Genomic DNA, 19,920 nt, shown 5'->3' with positions numbered 1-19,920 from the left:
AATCCATTATAAAAATGCTTTAAAAAAAAAAACATGATTTCCATCAAAACAGCAATCCTTTCCTTACTACCTGAGAAAGGAAACTCTCACCTGAATTACAAATGGGGGAAATTTTTGTTGATAGGATCCAACTTTAAATTTCTAAGCGATCTATTTTGTTCCTATTGCTTAAGGAGATGGTGCGATGCCAGGGAAGACAGACTGAAGATGTGTGAACAGTCTTGAAAAATAATAGTCACTTTTATTGTTACAGCTTCAAGCATGATTATTTCCATGAGTTATATTTCAGGAAACTTTCAAGTACAGGAAAATTGTCCAATAGTTAGAGATGATTGGATTATCGATGTTGTCTTTTTAAAGAAAATAAAACATCTTATCGAGAGAGTTCCAAGTGACAAACATCACCATACTCAGCCTGCATTGTAAAAGTCAGGGAGGGGACATTCAAGATAATGAATAAATATAAGGAATTGAAGGTAGGCCCTGGTTTAAGTAAGTGGTGTTTTGTAAGAACTACAGACAGGGGCCTGACAACTGTGATTTCCAGGCCTAAATGAAATATTCATGAGATAATACATTTTTATGTACCCTTAGCCCATCTTCTTGAGAGGTGGCATCTTGGTCACTATCTCCCATTTGAATTTTTCAAAGAAAGTAATGATAATGACAATAGTTCACATAGTTTCATGATTCATATAGTGTTTTGACATTTGATCTTCACGACTTTAAATGTTAACTTTAGTTCCATTTTAGAGGTGAAGAAAGTGGGGCATGGAGGAGCTTACTGACTGGCCCAAGGTCACACACTAAGGACATGGAGAGACAGGATCAGGTCAGCTCTTCAGATTAGACTGGGAATTCCCCTCAACTCCTCCCTTCTCATGACTAGTTTCATTTCATTTTCACTAGTCTCATTAACTGTAAGGGCAAGTGGGGCTCATAGGAATTATATTAGTTTCTGTTGCTGTCACAACAAATTATCACAAATTGGTGGCTTAAGACAATATAAATTCATTCTCTGATAGTTCTGGACGTCTGAAGTCTAACCATCCTACAGAGCTACAATCAAGGTTTTGGCAGAGCTGATTCCTTCAGGAGGTTCCAGGAGGCCTCTTCTGGCTTCCAGCTTCCAATCAGTGGCTGCTGGCAGTCCCTGGCTTGCGGCCACATCATTTCAACATCTACTTCCATCTCACATTGCCTTCACTTCTTCTGCGGCCAAATCTCCCTTGCCTCCCTCTTATAAGGATGCTTACATGGGCCCACATGGATAATCTAGTTGTCCCCATCTCAATATCATTAATCTAATCATATTTGAAAAGTCCTTTTAGAGAAATAAAATATAATTCACAGGATCCAAGGGGTAGAATGTGGACATCTTTGGGAACCCATATTCAGCCTACTTATTTTGTTTGTTGAATGGTCTCTAAATGTAGAGTTCCCTGAATTTAAATTTAGGTCTTAACTCTTCATAGTTTTTTGTTTTGTTTTGGTTTGGTTTCTTGAATCTTTCATGTTTGTGTGACGTGGGGCTTCAGCATTTGCTGGCTTGCTAGCTTATAAACAAATTAAATTCTGATCCCCCTGTTGGAAGTAACTTACCTGAAACCCCATACTCCTGCTGTCTGTCAAGGATGGATGCAAGTAGCTGGCTTTTTCCAAGCCAGGCTGGGAAGAGCCTGAAGAGAGGCATATTCTTTACTGTTAGTGCTGTCCCACCTGCTGCCATTTATTCAGCAATTATTAGTATCAGGAACTGTGAGAGCATTCCACTTTCATTGCTTGCCAGCTCATTTGTATCCTGCAACAAGCCTGTAAGGTAGATACCATTATCCCCATTTTACAATGGAGAAAACCAAGGCTCAAAGACATTAGTAACAAGCCCAAGGTTACATAGTTAAACCACAGACTCCTAATACCATGCTCTACAAAATTGGGTAATTCCCAAGCCTGAGTCACAGAGGGGGCCTATTTTAAAGGGCAAATACAAGCTCACAATCTCCCAAGGTTGTGTTATAATTACTTTCACCATATTATTATTATTTACATATGTGCACAGATAATTAGATATTAACTCCTATGCTTATGGCTCTCACAAGACTATAAAAGCAAAATAATAATATTAAGAATAACATAAATAAAACTACAAACCCTTTAAAATGCTAATTCAGAGGATTACTTTAATGTAGAAGGTGATGCTGTGTTGTGGAAATTACATGAAATTCTCATAACCTGGAGGCAGTGCTGACCACCTGGCCTGGAGCCTTCAGCCTTTGGTGCCTGGACACCAGGGTGCTTTGTGCTAACTCGCCTCTCCCACTGGTCTCCCAACCACTGCCACGCTCTTCACACAGCAACACACATATCCTTTGGGCTTCACCTGGTGAGACTGACATTGATTTTTTGACTCTGCCTCTCTTTTCTTCCCCTAAATATAACTGCCGGGTGCTCTGGGAGGCAGACTCCAAGTCCAGATTCACTGCAGGGAGTTATCAGAGCATGTTCTTTGGAGCCACTGCTGAAGGAGGGCCGAGAAGGAAGCAGGAAGGTGCGGAGGGAGAAGTTGGGTCCCTGGGAAGGCCTCTGCCAACTCGCTCTGCTGGAGTGGCTTCTGCCAACTCCTCTGTTGGAGTAGCCCTGGTTTAGGGGTGACCCGTTGCCCCTGGATGATCACTGGGTGTGGGCCATCCCTGAAGGAGAGGGAAAGTGGCCTCACATGAGGCAGTTTTGTTTTGTTTTTTTAGTTGTTAATGGATCTTTATTTTATTCATTTATTGATATGCAGTGCTGAGAATCGAATCCAGTGCCTCACACATACTAGGCAAGCGCTCTACCACTGAGCCACGACCCCAGCCCATCATGAGTCAGTTTTATTCAGCCAAAGCAGGAGACTGACAGCTAAGAGCCATCTTTTCACATTGTTCCTCCATCTGAAAAGAGACATGGGCAGCAGCGGTGTCCACCATCCTGGCCCACAATAGAATTGTGTGGGGCACCAGTAGGATGTTAACAATGGCAGACTGGCTACTGAAATTGCCAGGGGGTCTTTGATAAGAAAATGTTTGCGATGATCCATAATATCCTTACACTGATTTTTTTTTTAATTCTCACAAAAATATATAATTGTGTAAATTCCCACAGGGATGTACAGAGACCTTAATAATATGCTCTCAGACCCCCAGGGTGCCTCAGACGGGCTTCTGAGAAAGAAGAACATTAGGAGACATCTCCTCTCATTCCGTCTGCTGTGAATCTGTATAAACCTGAGAAGCATCCACGGCATGACGGTCACAAAGCTTTATGAGGACTTCCTTGGGTCGTGGTCATAACAATTTCCAGATCCTCTCACAATGTGCATAGAACATTTGGGGATAGAAACTTTCCTTTAGGGTGCATTCATGCTCTGGATTTGATCAGGTGCATATTATGAGCCTTGCTAGTTGTGTTCTGGAGGGAAAGATACCCAAGTGGACAAATACCCAAGCAAATTATAGGGCAGCTTGATTGAGGTCATAGGACAGGATGATTGGAGAGTCAGGGGCATTGTGAATGTTTACCAGAAGAGGAGTACTGAGGAGGCAAGAGATAAAGGCAGAGGGATCCAGCACAAAAGCACCTTGGGCATGACGTGTAACGGGTAAGGTGAGAGATTTACTGAAGGCCGGGTTGGGCGGTAGTGATAACGACACCCCCTGAGAAGGACGGGTAGAATCTGCAGTCGTGACTAAGCCATCAGAGCTGTGCTTCTCGGTGCCATTCTCCTGGCCCTTTCCTTCCGTTGTCTCATCTTATCCTCATGCATAATCGTGAACCCACTAGAAGACAATGCCACAAGGCAGGGATGGTGTCCTTGTCTACTGCCCAGTGCCCAGTGTCCAGAACCTGGCCCATCAGGTGGTTCAGTAAATGTGTTTCCCAGATAGGGAATCAGGCTCAGGGTATAGCAACTGTCTCAAACTTGCCCACAGCACAGGGGGCCCAGCCTCCTCTGCCTGACTGCACCATACTGTTCCCTAACTCCTTCTCCAGGATGCTGCAGTGATGACCAAAAAGAGGATTTTACACTCAGGGAAACTTCTGTGACCACAGGAATGCTGGAAGAGGCCAGCTTGTGTGTGCATGAGATCTCAAATTCCTAGCAGGGACATAATTTTAGTGTCAGCCAGCAACACAAAAATTCTCTTATTATCTCCCAAGTCTCTCCTCAAATATGTGGGGTCTCAGGAATGGAAAGGGTTGAGCTTCTACAGCTTATAAGAGCTGTTACTTTGCATTTAAATGGCAGCATTTAAGAAAGCAGCATTCCCAGGAACCTTATTTGCTACTAATGTGCTGAGTACCTTAAGACACGCTTCCCCGTCCAGGTCATTTGGAGTTTCATTACTTAATAATTTGAAAGCTTTTTATGGAAATCAATGGATAAACGGAGATGATGAAGCGAAATGTTCTTGTATTTAAGGACCCAGCAAAACAGGCTGCCGGTACCCAGGTCAGATGCTCCTGAGCGGAGAAAGAGATCTTCAAGCAGATGAATTCTCATTTCTTTTGAAACTGCTTTTATTTTAAAGATACTCTTTGCCTAACAAAGCCTAACAGGCTTTGAAATTGTCAAGTAAAGAACCCACGGGCTGTCTTCTGAATTCCGGGCCCTGCAGCAGCTCTCCTGTCCCCTCTGCCCCCACTCCTGGCCACTGCGTGGGCTCCAGCCCCCCAGCTCTGCTCCCTCCCCAGCCTCGCACAGTGCCCAGCTCCAACCTTCGTCACTGTCTTTCTCTTTCCATATTTGTTCAATGACGATGTGGTTCGAAATTCAGAAGATACACAAGGGTACACAGGGCAATGTCTCAGCCTTCTCTTTGCTCCCTGTCTACTGGGTTCCCTTCCCTTGGGGCAACTTATTTTTTTTTAAATCTCTTAAAATTCCTTCCAGAGATATTTTATGCACTAGAAACAGACACACACACACACACACACACACACACACACACACACATACACACCCCTGTCATTATCTCCACCATGTCTTTGCTCAATGGTAGGTAGATTACTACACAAATAGATTAGTATGCAAACTCTTCTGTACCTTGCTTTATAAATTTAATATGTCTTAGAGAGAATGTCATTTGTGATGACTCTTCTAATGATGAAGCCAAAGACCATCAAGGTGAAACAAAAAAGATACAAAAGTACAGGTGGTAAGTGTGTGTGTGTGTGTGTGTGTGTGTGTGTGTTATGTGTGATGGCTACAATCTCAATGATGTGATGAAGACATAATAATGAATATAGCAATTGATGACAGCTGCCAAATAAAGATGATAGGATTTGGGGTAATATATTCTCTCTCTCTCTCTCTCTCTCTCTCTCTCTCTCTCTCTCTCTCTCTCTCTCTTCCCCTAAAATGTTTTATTTTAATTCTGAAAACCTCCTTTGAGGACGTAAGGTGTATTCTCACCTTGGTAGAGTTCCCTGGCCTTTTTCATTTGCATTGTCATCTCTTTCTGTAAATATTTGACTCCCTTCCTCCATGAAGCCTTCCCCCACCACTCCACTTAAAATCGCAACATTTCTCCCTCTCCCTCACCCTGGCCTTGCCTCTCGTTTTCCCCTGCTTTATGTTCCCCAGAGAAGCAATCAACTGTGACACAGTATGTGCTGTAGTTTGGACCTGGAATGTCCCCCGGAGGCCCATGAATTAAAGGCTTGGTCCCCAGCCTGTGCCTCTACTGGGAAATGGCAAAACCCTTAGGAGATGGGGCCTGGTAGAAGGAAGTTAGGTCATTGGGTTGTGTCCTTGAAGGGAATATTGGAACCCTGGCCCCTACGAGCCTCTCCCTTTTGCTTCTCGGCCACAGTGAAGTGAACAGGCCTCCTCTGCCACATACTCCCACCATGCTGTAGTGAGCATCAGGGCCTAGAAACCTCTGGAGCTGAGCCACAGTAAGCCTTGCCTCCTTGCACTCCTCAGGTATTTTGTCACAGTGACAGAAAACTGACTCACACTGTGTAACCCTCCCTTTGTTTATGGCTGCCTCCGCACTGTAACCAAAGTTTTGCAAGGACACGCCTGGGAGTCTCTTGTTAGGGACTCCATCAGTAGCTGCTGGGTGAATGCCTCTTTGCTGGTTGGCCCCCACAATGGCAGTACCCACAGGCGTCTGCAGCAGGCGGTGCTCTCTCCCCTCCTGTGTTCTTGCAAGGCTGGAAGGCCATCTCCCCGCCCCCCAGAGTCTAGGTCTGGCACTCACCTCTTCTCCCCTCCTCGAGACTTCACTTCGGCTAGGGCACACCTCTCTCTGGCCCTCTCTGCTTCCCTTCTGTGTGGGACATACAAACTCACCCAGATGTCACTCATCTTAAAAAAAAAAAAAAATACCTGTCCTTCCTGCTACTGCCCTTTTTCTTGACTTAGCTTCACAGGAACCTCCACAAGGAGAACTGCCTGGCCTTGCTGACTGCACTGCTCCACCTTCTTGCGGCTCCTGAACCTGCTTCCGTTGTCTTTCAGCACAGGTGTCCGCCTGTTTCCCTGGCCTTTTCTTCAGGGGTTGCTTGGCTCTTCCTCCATCCTCCTCTCTGCCTCCTCTCACTCCCAGACAAGCTGCCCTGTGACTCCACCACCTCCCTGCTGATAACTAAATTTTCTATCTCCAGCCTAGACTTCTCCCTTGAGTCCAGCCTGGTGTACCCAGCCGCCTCCTGGACACCTCCCTTTGGAGTCATCCTTGAGCCCTCCTGCTTCACACCCCACGTCTAATCCATCCTCAGAGCCCGCTGAGTCTCCTTGGACACACATACATCTGGCATTTCATGCTTCTCAGCCTTCTATTGCTCTTCCCTGTACAGTGTCACCTACCTGATCCCTGCATGGCTTTCTGCAAATATCTCTGTTTCCCCTCTTGTCTTACTACAGTTCACTCTCCCACAGCAGCCAGCAGAATCCCCCTACAAATGTCAATCACATCACATAACTCTTCTGCTCATGAGCCCCTTGCTGGGTCCCCATCCCATTGCACTCAGAATGAGGGACCCCCGAGGACCACTTAGGACTCCCCTGGGAGGGCAGCAAAGGCCAGAGGCTTTACTAGCTTGTCATTAATTAATTGTTTAATTCATTCATTCATTCTTCATCCCTTAAACATTCCCTACAGACCTCCCACAAGTCAGGCTGGTGCTGGGAATACAGGGAGGACAAGTCCACCTCTGGCTTTAGAGGTAGGACATGTCCTCAGGATGGAGGATAGAGATGGAAAAACAGCAAGGAGACCTCTAAGACCACAGATGTGCTCCCAGGGGAGGGAGGCACATCAGCCTGGCCCGCCCTGGCTCATCCTCCCCAGGCTCCTGTCTGGAAGCAGATGGCTCCTGCTTAGCACCTTCTCTCCTGTTCAGATTTGGCGTCATTTGTAAGATGTTAGACTCTCCCCAATGCCACTCTCTTCTTACTTCTCTGTGCTTTTTACTTCTTTTTTTTTTTTTTAATTTTTTATTGTTGGTTGTTCAAAACATTACATAGTTCTTGACATATCATATTTCACTGCCAGGCTCTGGCTTGGGCACTCAGGTTTTCCTAATCACTAGAGATAAGATAAAAGGTGGAGAAGAGCTGTGGAAGAGCAGCCCGAGACTGGAGATGGGAGACACATCCTCCTGATCTCTTCAGATTCAGATCAGAAGCAGGCTTTGGTGGACATTAAAAGGATACAATAAAAATCCAGAAAAGGAAGTTAGGCCTGAGATTGTTCTTCAATAACCAAGGGACAAACTAACTCAGGGCCTGTGACTGATGCCATTACAGAAGGGCATGGGTTGGTGCAGGACCTCAGAGCTTACCCCCCACCACAGCCAGTGGTGGCTAGAGGGACAGTGGGGAGGCCAGAGCAGCTCTGAGGGCCCTTCCGCTCCAGCTTCAGAAACACCAAGCTGCTTCCACAAAGCCGTCTCAGGAGAAAATTGTTATCTACAAGCATTATGCAATTTTCCCATTGGAATTACAGGCTGTGTTTGAAACGAAATAAAAAGAAATTGAATTTGAAATGCTTCTGTGCAAACGCATCCTATTCTTGTGGATCTGTTAATGGGCTTCAGATACCTTCTGTGGCTTTGAAATAGCTGATCAGACAGCAGCTTGTGATGGCTTCCCAGGGGACAAGGCTTAGAACGGGCACTTACACACAGCCAGCAGGCTGCTTGGATGCCCTCCTGAGGCAGACCCAGAACCCATGAGCTGGGACCGTGGTTTCTAACGTGATCTCTGCATGGCTTCCCTTCTCTCTCCTTCTCCAGCCTGACAGCACTCACAGTTCTGGGGCTTGTGCTCTCACCTGCTTCTCTGGTGCTCTCCAGATAATGCCCAGGTCAATATCATGTCACACATCTCTCGATCCATCCTAAGCCATGTAGTGCAGGCAGGTTGAAGCTCAGAAGGACACCAGCCCCTTCCTGGTCCTACCCTTTCATTCATTCAATAAATATTGATGATGTGCCTTCTCAGCAAGGATCTCAACATTGATAGTACAGCAATGAACAAAATGGACCAAAAATCCTTGCCTTCCTCCAGCTCCCAGTCCAGCAGGGGGCAAGAGGGTTGATAAAATATAATAAGCAAGCCAGGCACGGTGGTGCACACCTGTAATAGGGCTGGGGATGTGGCTCTGTGGTTGAGTGCCCCTGAGTTCAATCCCCAATACCAAAAAAAAAGTAATAAGCAGCATAAACAGTAAATTGTGTGGAGAATAGGTATTCAGATACAGGGAGGGGGTGCTGGGTTAAGGAGGGGACAGGTAACTGCTGTGGTCATCAGAGGACTCACTGAAAAGGTGACATTTGAGCAAAGACTTAGATGAGACAAAGGATCAGATGCTCTGATATCTGGGACAACAAGCCTTCCAGGTGCGGGGAACAGCAAGCACAGTGAACCTGGCATGTCTGGAGAAAAGTAAGAAGTCTGAGATGCTGAGACAAAGGGGGTGAAGGGACCAAGAGTAAGAGATGAGGTTAATGAAGTCATGGGGTTGGAAAGAGCCTTGGGGGCCATCACAAGGCCCCCATGTATTATGAGAGGCAAGGCCAGTGGACAAGTTTGACCAGAGGAATGTCATGATATGGCTATTGCATGAAGGGAAGCCTAGAGGAAGGTATATTAGTCTGCTTTTCATTGCTGTAATGTAATACCTGGGGTGATTAGCATTATAATGAAAAGAGGTTTATTTGCCTCACAGTTTTGGAGATTGAAGGTTCAGCCTTGGATTAGGCTTCATTTTCTGGATTTCTATCATGTTCAGAAGGGTGCGAGCATCCGCTCAGTCCTGGCAAGGGCCCTTTCAGTAGCATGAGGTCATGGTAGATAGCAATGGAGGAGGCAAGTGCAGGAGCCAGTGATCACACCTTGACCTGGGAAGCCAGTCTGGGCAGGGTCCCAATCTTTTATAACAGTCTATACCCAAGAACTAACAAGGGTCCCACAAGAAATGCCTTAGTCCTTTTAAAGGGCATGCTGTCAACTGACCTCCCACCTGGCTCCACCTCACAGGCTCCGCACCATCTCCCGACACTTCCCTGGGAGGCAAGCCTCCGACACATGAACCTTCAGGGGACACTCAGACCACAGCAGAGGGTGAGAGGGGAAGCAGAGAGACCTCTAGGAAGTAATGACAGTAATCCAGGTGACAGTGGTGGCTTGGGCCAGGACGGTGACAGGCCAATGATGATGGTGAAGATATTCTGGAACCAGAGGTGACAGGTGTGCTGATGGGCTGGGTGTGGGGTGTGAGAGAGAGGTGTCAAGGACACATACCTGGAACAACAGCATTGTCATTTAATGGGACGGGAAGAAGGAGAGACGCTGGATTTGGGGAAGGGGAGACCGGGAGTGTGGTTTAAGTCCCACTGTCAAGTTCAAGGCATGAGTTAGGCATCCAGATGAAAACATCGGGCAGCTGGCATTCAAGTTGCAGTTCAGATGTGAAGTAAGGACAGGAGATTAAACTCTGGCTGTGTCCAACTGCTGGCGGTCATGGAAGCCAAAGGCTGGTCACCGCCCTGGGCTTTGGGACAGGTCACGGGTGAGCGTACAAGAGCAGTTTGGGAGGAGAGGAAAGTCCCAGTGACTTCATCTGAGCGTAGGGGACTGTCCGCCTGACTACCTCAGAGGGACACCGTGCAGACCACATGAGATCATGGGCAAACTGTAAAGTGCCACCAAAAATGAGCTGTCTGGTCTTATTTACAATTTGAGAGACCCAGAGCCTGATGGGAGGCTACCGTTGAGCACTAGTGGTTTTAAAGGTGCTTATAGCCCTGTTATCACCTCATAAAATGGCTCATTTCCTGCTGCTCATCACCAGGACACTCATCAAGGGAGGGGAAAGTTACCTTCAGAGGTGGAAGCCATCTGGATTGGCATTTCTGTTGGATGGTAAGTGGGAATTCTGGGAAAGGGCAGAAGCAAATAATGGACCTAAACGGTGCTCACTGAGATCCGTGTACCCTCCCAGAGGAATCCAGGTGAGCCTGTGCCTCAACATAGAGCTCTCCACCAGGATCAGCCATGTTCTTGCTGACACACGAGGAACAGGAAGAATGTCAGGGGAGGTGGAAAGAGCATGAGTTTGGGGGTCAGACACACCGTCTTGGAATCATGGTTCCTGGGTGGTCTTGAATAAGTCACTTGATGTCTCTGAGCTTCAGTTTCCTGTCTGCAACAGCGAGGATAATAGCTGTTACCAAAGGTTTCTGTAAAAAAAAAAAAAAAAAAAGCACATGAGCTGTGTGCAGTGGCACACACCTGTAATCCTAGCAACTCAGGAGGCTGAGGCAGGAGGATCTCAACTTTGACGCCAGCCTTAACAACTGAGCAAGAGCCTATCTCAAAATAAAATTTTTAAAAAGTCGTTGGTGATGTAGCTCAGTGGGAGAGCACTTTAATCCATAGTACTGCAAAAGAGAAAGAAATAATCTCATAAATTAGAAAGCGTGTGCTGCAGGGGTGGGGTGGCTGTGTCTGCCTGGAATTGCACCTCTGCCTGGTCATCAGTTTCCCCCTCATTAGTAGTAAACAGTTTTCTCTCCAACTCTGTCTGGAAGCCTGTTCCTTCCCCTCTGTCATCAAAGCTGGTTCTCAGGACAGCATGAACTTCAACAGTAAGGTGAACACCGTCTGATGACCCTCCCAGAGTGGCTGCAATATACAGAACTCAGAATCAGCCAGGACATGCCTTGTGCTCAGCACAAGCATGAGAGATGGGACTGGTTCTCTACCTTTCCCCTCTGCCTGGGTTCTCTGGAGTCAGACCGAGGTTTAAACACTAGCTCAGCCTAAATTCACCATAAATTCAGTGAAATTAACTTGGACGAATAAAAGTGTTTCTAAGATTAAAAAATATGTATGTACCTGCCTTGCCAATGCGTTGTGAGGATTGAGATGCTATAGCTAGACAATTAGCAAGGTGCCTAACGAGTACATCTGTAACAGTTCTTTTTCTTATTTCAATCTGTTTCGATTCCTTTCCTTCCCTAATCAGGGAATCACATCCCACTTCTATTCCTGGGGGAAGAAAGCATGGAGAGGCTTCAGGCAAATTGGCTGAGCTCACTCCAAGACTGCATTCAGGGCAGCTTTGCCAGGAGCAAGGGACTTGTGAAGAGAAAACAGTTTTGCGGTTCATAACTGGAGATTGAAGTCAAAAGATCAGGAGCCAGGAAGGTGCAGGAATAGGGAAGTCAAGGATCCAGGCAGGGAGGAGGTGACAGACTCCAGCAGTCTCTGGCTTGGGGCACAGCTGAGATGTTCAGAACCCTCCCTTACCGGGTACTGGCTTTAGAGTCCATAAGAGGGCCAGTGCAGGGTCAGGCTCCCTGCCCTGACCGGATCACATTCTCACTCTCTACTCTGCGTAGACTTGTATCACCTGACTCTGTCATTTCCACCTCCAGCCAGTCCCAGGCTTGTTGTCACTCTGCATGAACCCTCCTCACTCAGGATCGAACCTCAGATGGGGGCTGTGCTGTTCCCATTTGGCACAGTGTGTGTGTGGTACAAGTACAGCTGACACATCTTCCAATATGTTTTCCAAAAGCAAAATAAAAGGTGGACGTAAATGACCTGTAGCTTCTTTTGGGTATTTAATTTTAATTGGCGTATCCTTGGGAAAGTGTTAACACCCTCCAAACAAGGCATGAACTGTGTGAATGCTTTGAAATACTTTGTTTGAAAAAGGTCCTATGGGAGATGTAAAAGGGCTCTGAGGATCCCTGGGAGATCCTATCTGTGCCTTAGAGACTTGTTAAAACAAGCTTTTCATTTAAGTCTAATGTGTGGATTGCTTACTCTGAATTTAAGTCCTACATTCTTCAGAATGTAAAATGCCTGGTGCCCCAGCAGCCCCATGCAAGGCTTGCCCAGCTACAGAAGCCTCCCATAGATGCTCCCGGAAACTGATATCTTGTCTGTAAATGAGAGAAAGTTCTTTTGAGGTTTTGTGGGTTTGTAGCAGCAACTCCATTCTCCATTCTCTGTACCTGAACAGGGCAACTCAATTCTAATGCCTGCTCCAGCTGAGTGTCCCTCAGAATAAGAATGATGGCTAACACTGATGGAGCACTTTCTATGTGCCAGGCACTACCACCTCCTAAACTATGTAATTTAGTCTCCCGACAACCACACATGGATCCCATTTCACAAAGGAGAAAACTAAGAGGGGTCAAAAGACTTGCCAGAAAACACAGAACTAGTCAACAGTGCAGTCAGGATTTGAACTCAGATCTTAGGCCTTCAACCACTCTACTTTCCTGCTACTGGATTAATAAATACTAAAAGGATACACAGGATCCAGTGTGCCCAGAGTTGTCAGGACCTGAGCACACATACATTCTTGCTGGTAGTATAAACTAGTATAGGCATTTGGAGGGCAATTTGGTAGGGCTTACCCTAATTTTAAGTTTCTTCATCCTTTGATCATTCCTAGCAATCAATGATGCAGGAAACTTTGGGTGTGTGAACAAAAAAACATGTACACAAATGTTCATAGAGACATCATTTGTGGAAAAAAAATATTAAACATCCACTAATAATGTTAGTTAAATGGAAAATACCCATGCTATGGAATTCCACCTGTACAATAACAATGGTGTTATTTGGTTTTTCAGCAATTTACAGGGCATCTGTGGCCACAAATAAACCAGACTCTCTCCAGTCTTGTATAACTTAGGCTGTATCAGAGAACTTTAATGTTCAACAAAAAAAAAAAACATAGTTTATTTTTGAGCAAATGTTCCAATATGCTCTTTTCCAATTCCACTGAATAATACAAAGGATCACAAAAAGCAATAATAAGCATTGATAAGACAGATGTTGTATAACCTGAATGAAATGACTTACAGCAGAAGCTGTAATGGCCACATATGTGGACTGCCCATCCTTGGAGACTTCACGGATCTCAAAAATGCAGATGGAATTTCATCACCATAAATAAACGCTAATGGAGGGTCTAAACTATTGTTGTTGTGTTATATACTGCAAAAGTAAAATCAATATGTCATTAGCTGGAACCTGAAAACCAAGATTTAATTGTAAACCAAGGTGAATCTGCAGGGCTAGCTCAGTGGCCACCTCAGCTCACTCACATTGATTTTATTTTTTAGTGAAGTATTTCTTCAAGGGCAAAAGGAACGTCAGCAGACAGCATCTCATTACTTGGATCTCATTTCATTTTTATGTCTTCACCTGTCTTGCCATAATTTGAAGATTTCCAATACTTCAAAAAAATTCAGTGAGGAACTATGATATTTAGTATATATTGTAAATGGCCTTCGGTATGTACTGATGGAAATGTTCTCGTGATATGGTACTAAGGAAAAAATGCTAAAGTCGTGGTGCAGAACAAGATTTTCAGTATGATGCAATTTTTTCATGGGAAAAGCTACATATAGTACATACGCACACACCCACAGAGTTGTGTAAGCATAGTAAAAGGTCTGGAAAGACACATACCAAACTGTAATATTCTGGAGAAGGAGAAGGAAACAGAAGGCAGGATAGATGTTGATAGAATGTGCTCAACATTTACATTGTGTGCTGCTTCAATGCTAATATTTTCTACAATAAGTGAACATTGTTCTGGAAAATCAAAGAAAAAAAATGTAGACCAGAGCTCAATGATGAGGAAATCAGAAGTGATCACGGAAGTTGTAGGCAGCCCTTGGTGGCTTTGGGTTGGGAATGGGTATGATCAGATTTATGGACACAAGCACAGAAGGTCTAGTGTGATGGGGTGGAAGCTGGAGGAAGGTGGTGTCACCCCGTGTCAGGATCAGGGAGTAGCAGATGTGTACTGAACCTAGACAGGACCTACTGGGAAGGAGCAGGGTTCTGGGGTCAGACGAAAGAGTCCATGTGAGACATGGAGGTTCTGGAAGATGCAGAGCTAGCATTCAGGAGATTGCTCCTGTTCCACATGATTTCATGGTAAACACCTTCTGTCAGTCACTTCTCAGATACCAACTAGGAAGAATCCACAATAAACAAATAATTCTTCCATGAGAAATGCAGCGACTCAGGTAGGGCTAGGAAATGTTTTTTTGTGTAGACCTATGAATATGGGAATGTATATCCATCTGAAGATTGTTTCCTCCAACCAAAGTGGGCACCCCAGAAAGCCTGCACTCAGCAGGGGGCTAGGAACTCTGCCAATGTGTTATGTGGGCCTGGCTTCTGCCCTTCTCCTCACCTGGCACTATCTACACAAGCCCAAGCCAAGCTGGATCTGGCTGTGCCCCCCTCCTCAGAGGCCCACCACCCAATGACTCCTTCCCTGGTGGCAGGAGAAGCACTTTGGACCAGAAGTTTATTTTATCATTTGGGGGCCTGGAAGACACCTCTGACCTCCTTTCTTCCAGTTACCTCAGGACTGTGGGTTTTTCTGAGCAAGTTACCCAACCAAGGGGAAGTGCACCAATTCATCCCAAACATGTTCTGCTGCCAGACACAGCTGGACTGGGGCATAGCCACATGAGTCTTTGTTCCCTGGAACTCAGGAATCTGTTCAGTTGGCAACAAAGCTCTTCCTTCCCCAGCTGGTGACATTCTGGAATTTTTTATACACAAAGGACAATGATGTCTGAACACTACTGGGCCAGGCCAGGTGAAAGGGGAATCCAGAACCAGATGATCACTCTGGGAAAAGCCCCTGCCAAAGCTGAATTTGGGGTTCTGTAGGCCTTAAGCCTTGCAAACATCATGATGCCCTCCTTTCAGTGTGTAACTGAAAGTAAAAACCCATCCAAACCTCAAAATCAAGCAACATCGACAACGTTCAAATTTTTGCCTTATGGTGACCATATAATGCTTTCCTTCGAAGTGTTAATTATCAAATTCTTTCTCAAAAAGATGTTTTAGTTTCCCTATGCTCTAATGGTGCTCTACACCCTGTCCAAAGCAACAGAGAGCAGTATGTCATGAATGCAGCAAAGTATGTAGGGCTCAGGCTCTGTTCTGCCTTCCATGTCCAAGGAGGGGGTCTCAATAGCAGGAGAGTGACACTGAGAATGACAGTGCTTGGGTTCAAGTGTTGGCTGCATTGTGGCTCCTACTGACCCTGAAGCAGGCCCCAACTCATGCCTGGATGCAGAGCACTTGACTTGGCCCTTCAGGTTGGACATGATATGGAAATCTGGCTCATCCAGGCCAAGTCCAGGTCAGAGCTCCAATACCAGTGGGGAGGGAATGGACTGAGCTGGAGACCAAAGGTGTGGCTCAGTGGGCTCATCAGTGTCCAGGCTGCACCAGGCACAACTGGACATTCAGTCCTACCTCCTGGTGTTGCTGAGGCTCTGTGGCAAGATGGCTCCACAATTGTACAGGTAGAGTCTCTAGCAGGTGAGGGAATGGGGGTAGATGATGTCACCATGTCAAATTCCTCACATGTCGATGAATCCAGCTTTGTTCACTAAATATCTCTGGTTCTTTTTTTTTTTTTTTTTTTTCCAGAGTGATGAGGTCCTCACTGTCATCAAAGCCAAAGCCCAGTGGCCAGCCTGGCAGCCTCTCAACGTGTAAGTAGCACAGACTCTGGCCCCACCCTGCCCCATCCTGCCTTTGTAATGGAAGCCACCTGCCTAATGGCCACAGTGTTGGTCTGCTTTTCATCACTGTGTCAAATACTTGAAAGGAACAACTTAAAGGAGGAAGGACTTATGTTGACTTATGGTTTCAGAGCTTTCAGTCCATGGTTAGCTGGCTCCAAGGTAGAAACATCATGGTGGAAAGGTGTGTGGAAACAAACCTGCTCAGCTCATGAAAGCTAGGATACACAGAGAGAGAAATGAAGGGACCAGGGACAAAATATAATCTCCATGGGTACACCCCCAGTGACCTTCCTCCTCAAAAAATGCCCTACCTGCCTAAGTTTCCACCAACTCCCAGTAGTCCGTTTATTATTATTATTATTATTATTATTATTATTATTATTATTATTATTTTGGTGGTGGTACTGGGGATTGAACCCAGGGCTTTGTGCATGCAAGGCAAGTACTCTACCAACTGAACCATATCCCCAGCCCTCAAATTATTAATCCATCAAACGAATTGGTCTGCTGATGAAGTTGGAGCCCTCATGATCCAATCATTTCCTAAAAGCTTCATCTCTGAACATTAATGCATTGGGAATTAAGCCTTTGACACATGAGAATTGGGGACATTCCAGATCCAAGCCATAATACCACCACATACCACTTGTGTCATTGGAGTAATAGCTATCAAGTGAGCAAGCAGGTGAGGTGCTGCCCATGTGCAGAGTATCAAGTGTGCCTCTACCTTCTCAGGAATGTAGGCTTGGTCTCTGCTTACCCCAGTGGCCCTCAGAGTGCATAGGTACACTCACTGTAAGCAAATAGGAACCATGGACATCCAGACTCACACCAGGTCCTATTCTCTATTCCTTGGAGATTTCATCTACCCTGGAATCTTTAGTGACCAGAGGTATGGTGACAATTCCCAAAATTAGCTTCCCCCAGTTAGATGTTTTAGATGGATGCATGCATGCATGCATGCACATGCATGGATGCATGGATTGAGGGATGGATGGATGATAGACAGTGGATGAATGGATGAATGGATTATGGATGGATGGATGCATGATGGATGGATGCATGATGGATGATGGACAATGGATGGGTGGATGGATGGATGTTGGATGGATAGATGATGGATGGATAGATGGGTGGATGATGGACGGATGATGGATGGATGGATAGGTAAGTGGGTAGATACATCTATCAGTATCTTGAACACCTCTCCTTGAACTCATCATGTTCAAAATGGAACCCATCACCTTCACATAAACCTGCTCTTCTTCATGTGGGGAAACATCAGTAGTACAGTGAGTCACGAAGTCCTATTGATTCTACATTTTTATCTCAAAAATCAGTCCTTACCTGGCCATTAGTTCAAACTACCATTTTTCTCCCCTGGACTATTTCACAACTCTTTCCTCTTTTATTATCTACCCTAATCTAATTTCTCATCAACACTGTTACTACAGTGATCTTTTTTTTTAAATTTTTTTCTTAGTTGTAGTTGGACACAATACCTTTATTTTATTTATTTATTTATTTTTATGTGGTGCTAAGGATCAAGCACCAGTGCCTTGCATGTGCTAGGCAAGTGCTCTACCGCTGAGCCACAACCCCAGCCCCCCTACAGTGATCTTTTAAGAATCCAAACTGCTGTTCCTTCCTTTCTTAAAATCTTTCTGTGACTCTTATCCTCCAGGATCACGTCCACACTTAGTTCAGCTTCACAGGCTAATCATAACACGCTTCAGCCCGTCCTCCTTTTCCTATGGGCTCCCCACTGCACCTCTCTTTGGCCACCCTGTATGCTATGCAGTTCCTTGAATAAGTTTGATTTTCACTCATTCTTTAAAGATGCAAAGTCTGGAAGTTCCTGGTCAACTATCAGAAAATGGTTTGTGAATAATGGCTTGACTAGCCCCTCTATGGAGTAGTCTGCATCCACTAACCATGATATTAATGCAGACAGCAACAACATGGGGAATGTGTAAGATCTTGCTCACTGGCAGAAAAAGCAAATGCAAAATGATAGATCGGAAGTACAGGACATTAAAAGGAAGACTCCCCGGGGTGGGACTGCAGGAGCAGAGGGAGGAGGAGCACTCACACAGTACCATTTGGGAGCAGGGAAGCTGTTGCCAGGCACCTGGAACCTACCCACTTAACCATTCAGTGAACTAATGGTTCATCCCCTACTATGTACCCAGCCCTTTATGCAGCTCCCAGTCTTTGGACCACCCAGCCCAGAAGGGAGACAATTAACAGAATTCTACCACTTCAAGTCCACACTTTGCATAAATCCAGATGGCACCATATACACAGAATGTATACAATATGATGTCACCATGGTAGCCCGGTACATTCCAGGGTTATCAGTTTTAGGATGAGGATATGAGCAGCTCTAGAAGCTCAGAGAAGGGGTGGAGAGAAGTCAGCAAAGGCTTTGTGCAGGAGGCACATGGTCGAGTCTGGAAGGATGCTCCTCACTCTGGTCAGGACCGGCCCAAGTCTGGGTGGCGCTGAAGCAGTTGGCCATGAGTAGCCCAGCTGGCTGCAGGAGGCCTTTATCTTGCTGTGATCTCCAAGACTGGCTCTAAATCCTCTCTAAGAAAGTTCACACCAGGGTAATGAAAAAACCTCCCCAGCCCAGGAAATGCCTTTCCCTCCAATGAGAAGCAGGCTCTGCTTACCCTGAGTTCTCCCTGGTGGGTGGGCATTTGCCTGTCTCATCAGTGACCCACCAGAAAAAGCAGTGCAAACTCACAACGGCCCTGGCTCCCTTTGCATAACCGACATCAATAAGCAATCAGGCTCCTGAATCCTGTTTGCTTACATCTCTCTTCAACTTCTCCTGGCTCCCAGGCCCCAGGGCCTCTTGTGAAGAACCTCTCCAAAAAGACAGAGGCACAGGGTAGGTGTGATTTAGAGACATGTGGGCCACATTTTGTGGATGCCAATTTTTATACCACTAAGAAGGTCTTATAGCTTGAGGAACCTGGGTTCAGAAAAACGCCAACTACAAAGCACAGGGCATTCAGGAAGGAAAAAGGGAGAAAGGGAGAGAGAAAATAAAGAAAGAAACCTAGATGTGGTGGTGCACATCTATAATCCCAGCAATTTTGGAGTCTGAGGCAGGATGATTGCAAGTTCAAGGCCAGCCTCAGTCTCAAAAAATAAAAAGGGCTGGGAGTGTGGCTCAGTTGTTAAGCGGCTCTAGGTTCAATCCCTGGGGAGGGAAGGAAGGAAGGAAGGGAGAGAGGGAGGGGAAATCCTTTTATTTTAAGCATCTACTATGCACCCAAGTACCCTGGTAGGCACTTACATTTATTATCCCACTTAATCCTCATAGTAGCCCCATGAGGTAGGCCCATTTTACAGATGAAGTAACAGAGACTAAGAGTTTCTATGACAGATCCAACAGCATTATCTAGTTCCATCAAAAGTGGAACTAGAATTCCAGCCATATCCAGCTGACTAACTCTGATACCTTTACTATAACAAGGTCCCTTTGGTTAAATAATAACTCATTCCTTTCCTCAGTTTTTAATGAATGAAGAAATATCTATCTTCCAACCTGATCAGCACGAAATCAACCATGTGGCCACACTGAATTGTCTGGCTCCAGCCTCAAAACAAAATGGAACAAAATCTTGACTTTCACTTACCCTGTTTCTCATCAAGGATGACTGAGATGTTTCATTCATTCAATACTTATTGAAAGTCTTGGAAGAAAAGTACTATGCACAGTGCTTAGGGATACTACAGTGAGCAGAATTCCTCGTGGAGCTCACAGTTTAGTGGGGAGACATTTACTCTATGATCACACAAATAAATGACTGCGAAGAAAAGCATAAG

The 19,920-nt window shown here is 45.5% G+C and overlaps 2 protein-coding genes across 2 annotated transcripts in view; one reads left to right on the top strand and one right to left on the bottom strand.

Moving 5' to 3' along the window:
- Window positions 1–19,920, top strand: part of Spon1 (spondin 1) — a 264,182-nt gene that overhangs the window by 222,090 nt on the left and 22,172 nt on the right. Inside the window, exon 7 of the mRNA XM_027942322.2 lies at window positions 15,983–16,047. Coding sequence (XP_027798123.2) covers window positions 15,983–16,047 — 65 coding nt within the window. The remainder of the gene's footprint in view (window positions 1–15,982; window positions 16,048–19,920) is intronic.
- The window catches only part of Rras2 (RAS related 2), a 123,271-nt gene continuing 113,178 nt past the window's right edge, over window positions 9,828–19,920 (bottom strand). Inside the window, exon 5 of the mRNA XM_071616374.1 lies at window positions 9,828–10,731. Coding sequence (XP_071472475.1) covers window positions 10,663–10,731 — 69 coding nt within the window. The 3' untranslated portion in view covers window positions 9,828–10,662. The remainder of the gene's footprint in view (window positions 10,732–19,920) is intronic.

The sequence above is a fragment of the Marmota flaviventris genome, chromosome 9 (genome assembly GCF_047511675.1).
Source record: "Marmota flaviventris isolate mMarFla1 chromosome 9, mMarFla1.hap1, whole genome shotgun sequence".
In the NCBI taxonomy this organism is placed as follows: Eukaryota; Metazoa; Chordata; class Mammalia; order Rodentia; family Sciuridae; genus Marmota; species Marmota flaviventris.
This window is presented reverse-complemented; position numbering and strand designations above follow the sequence as displayed.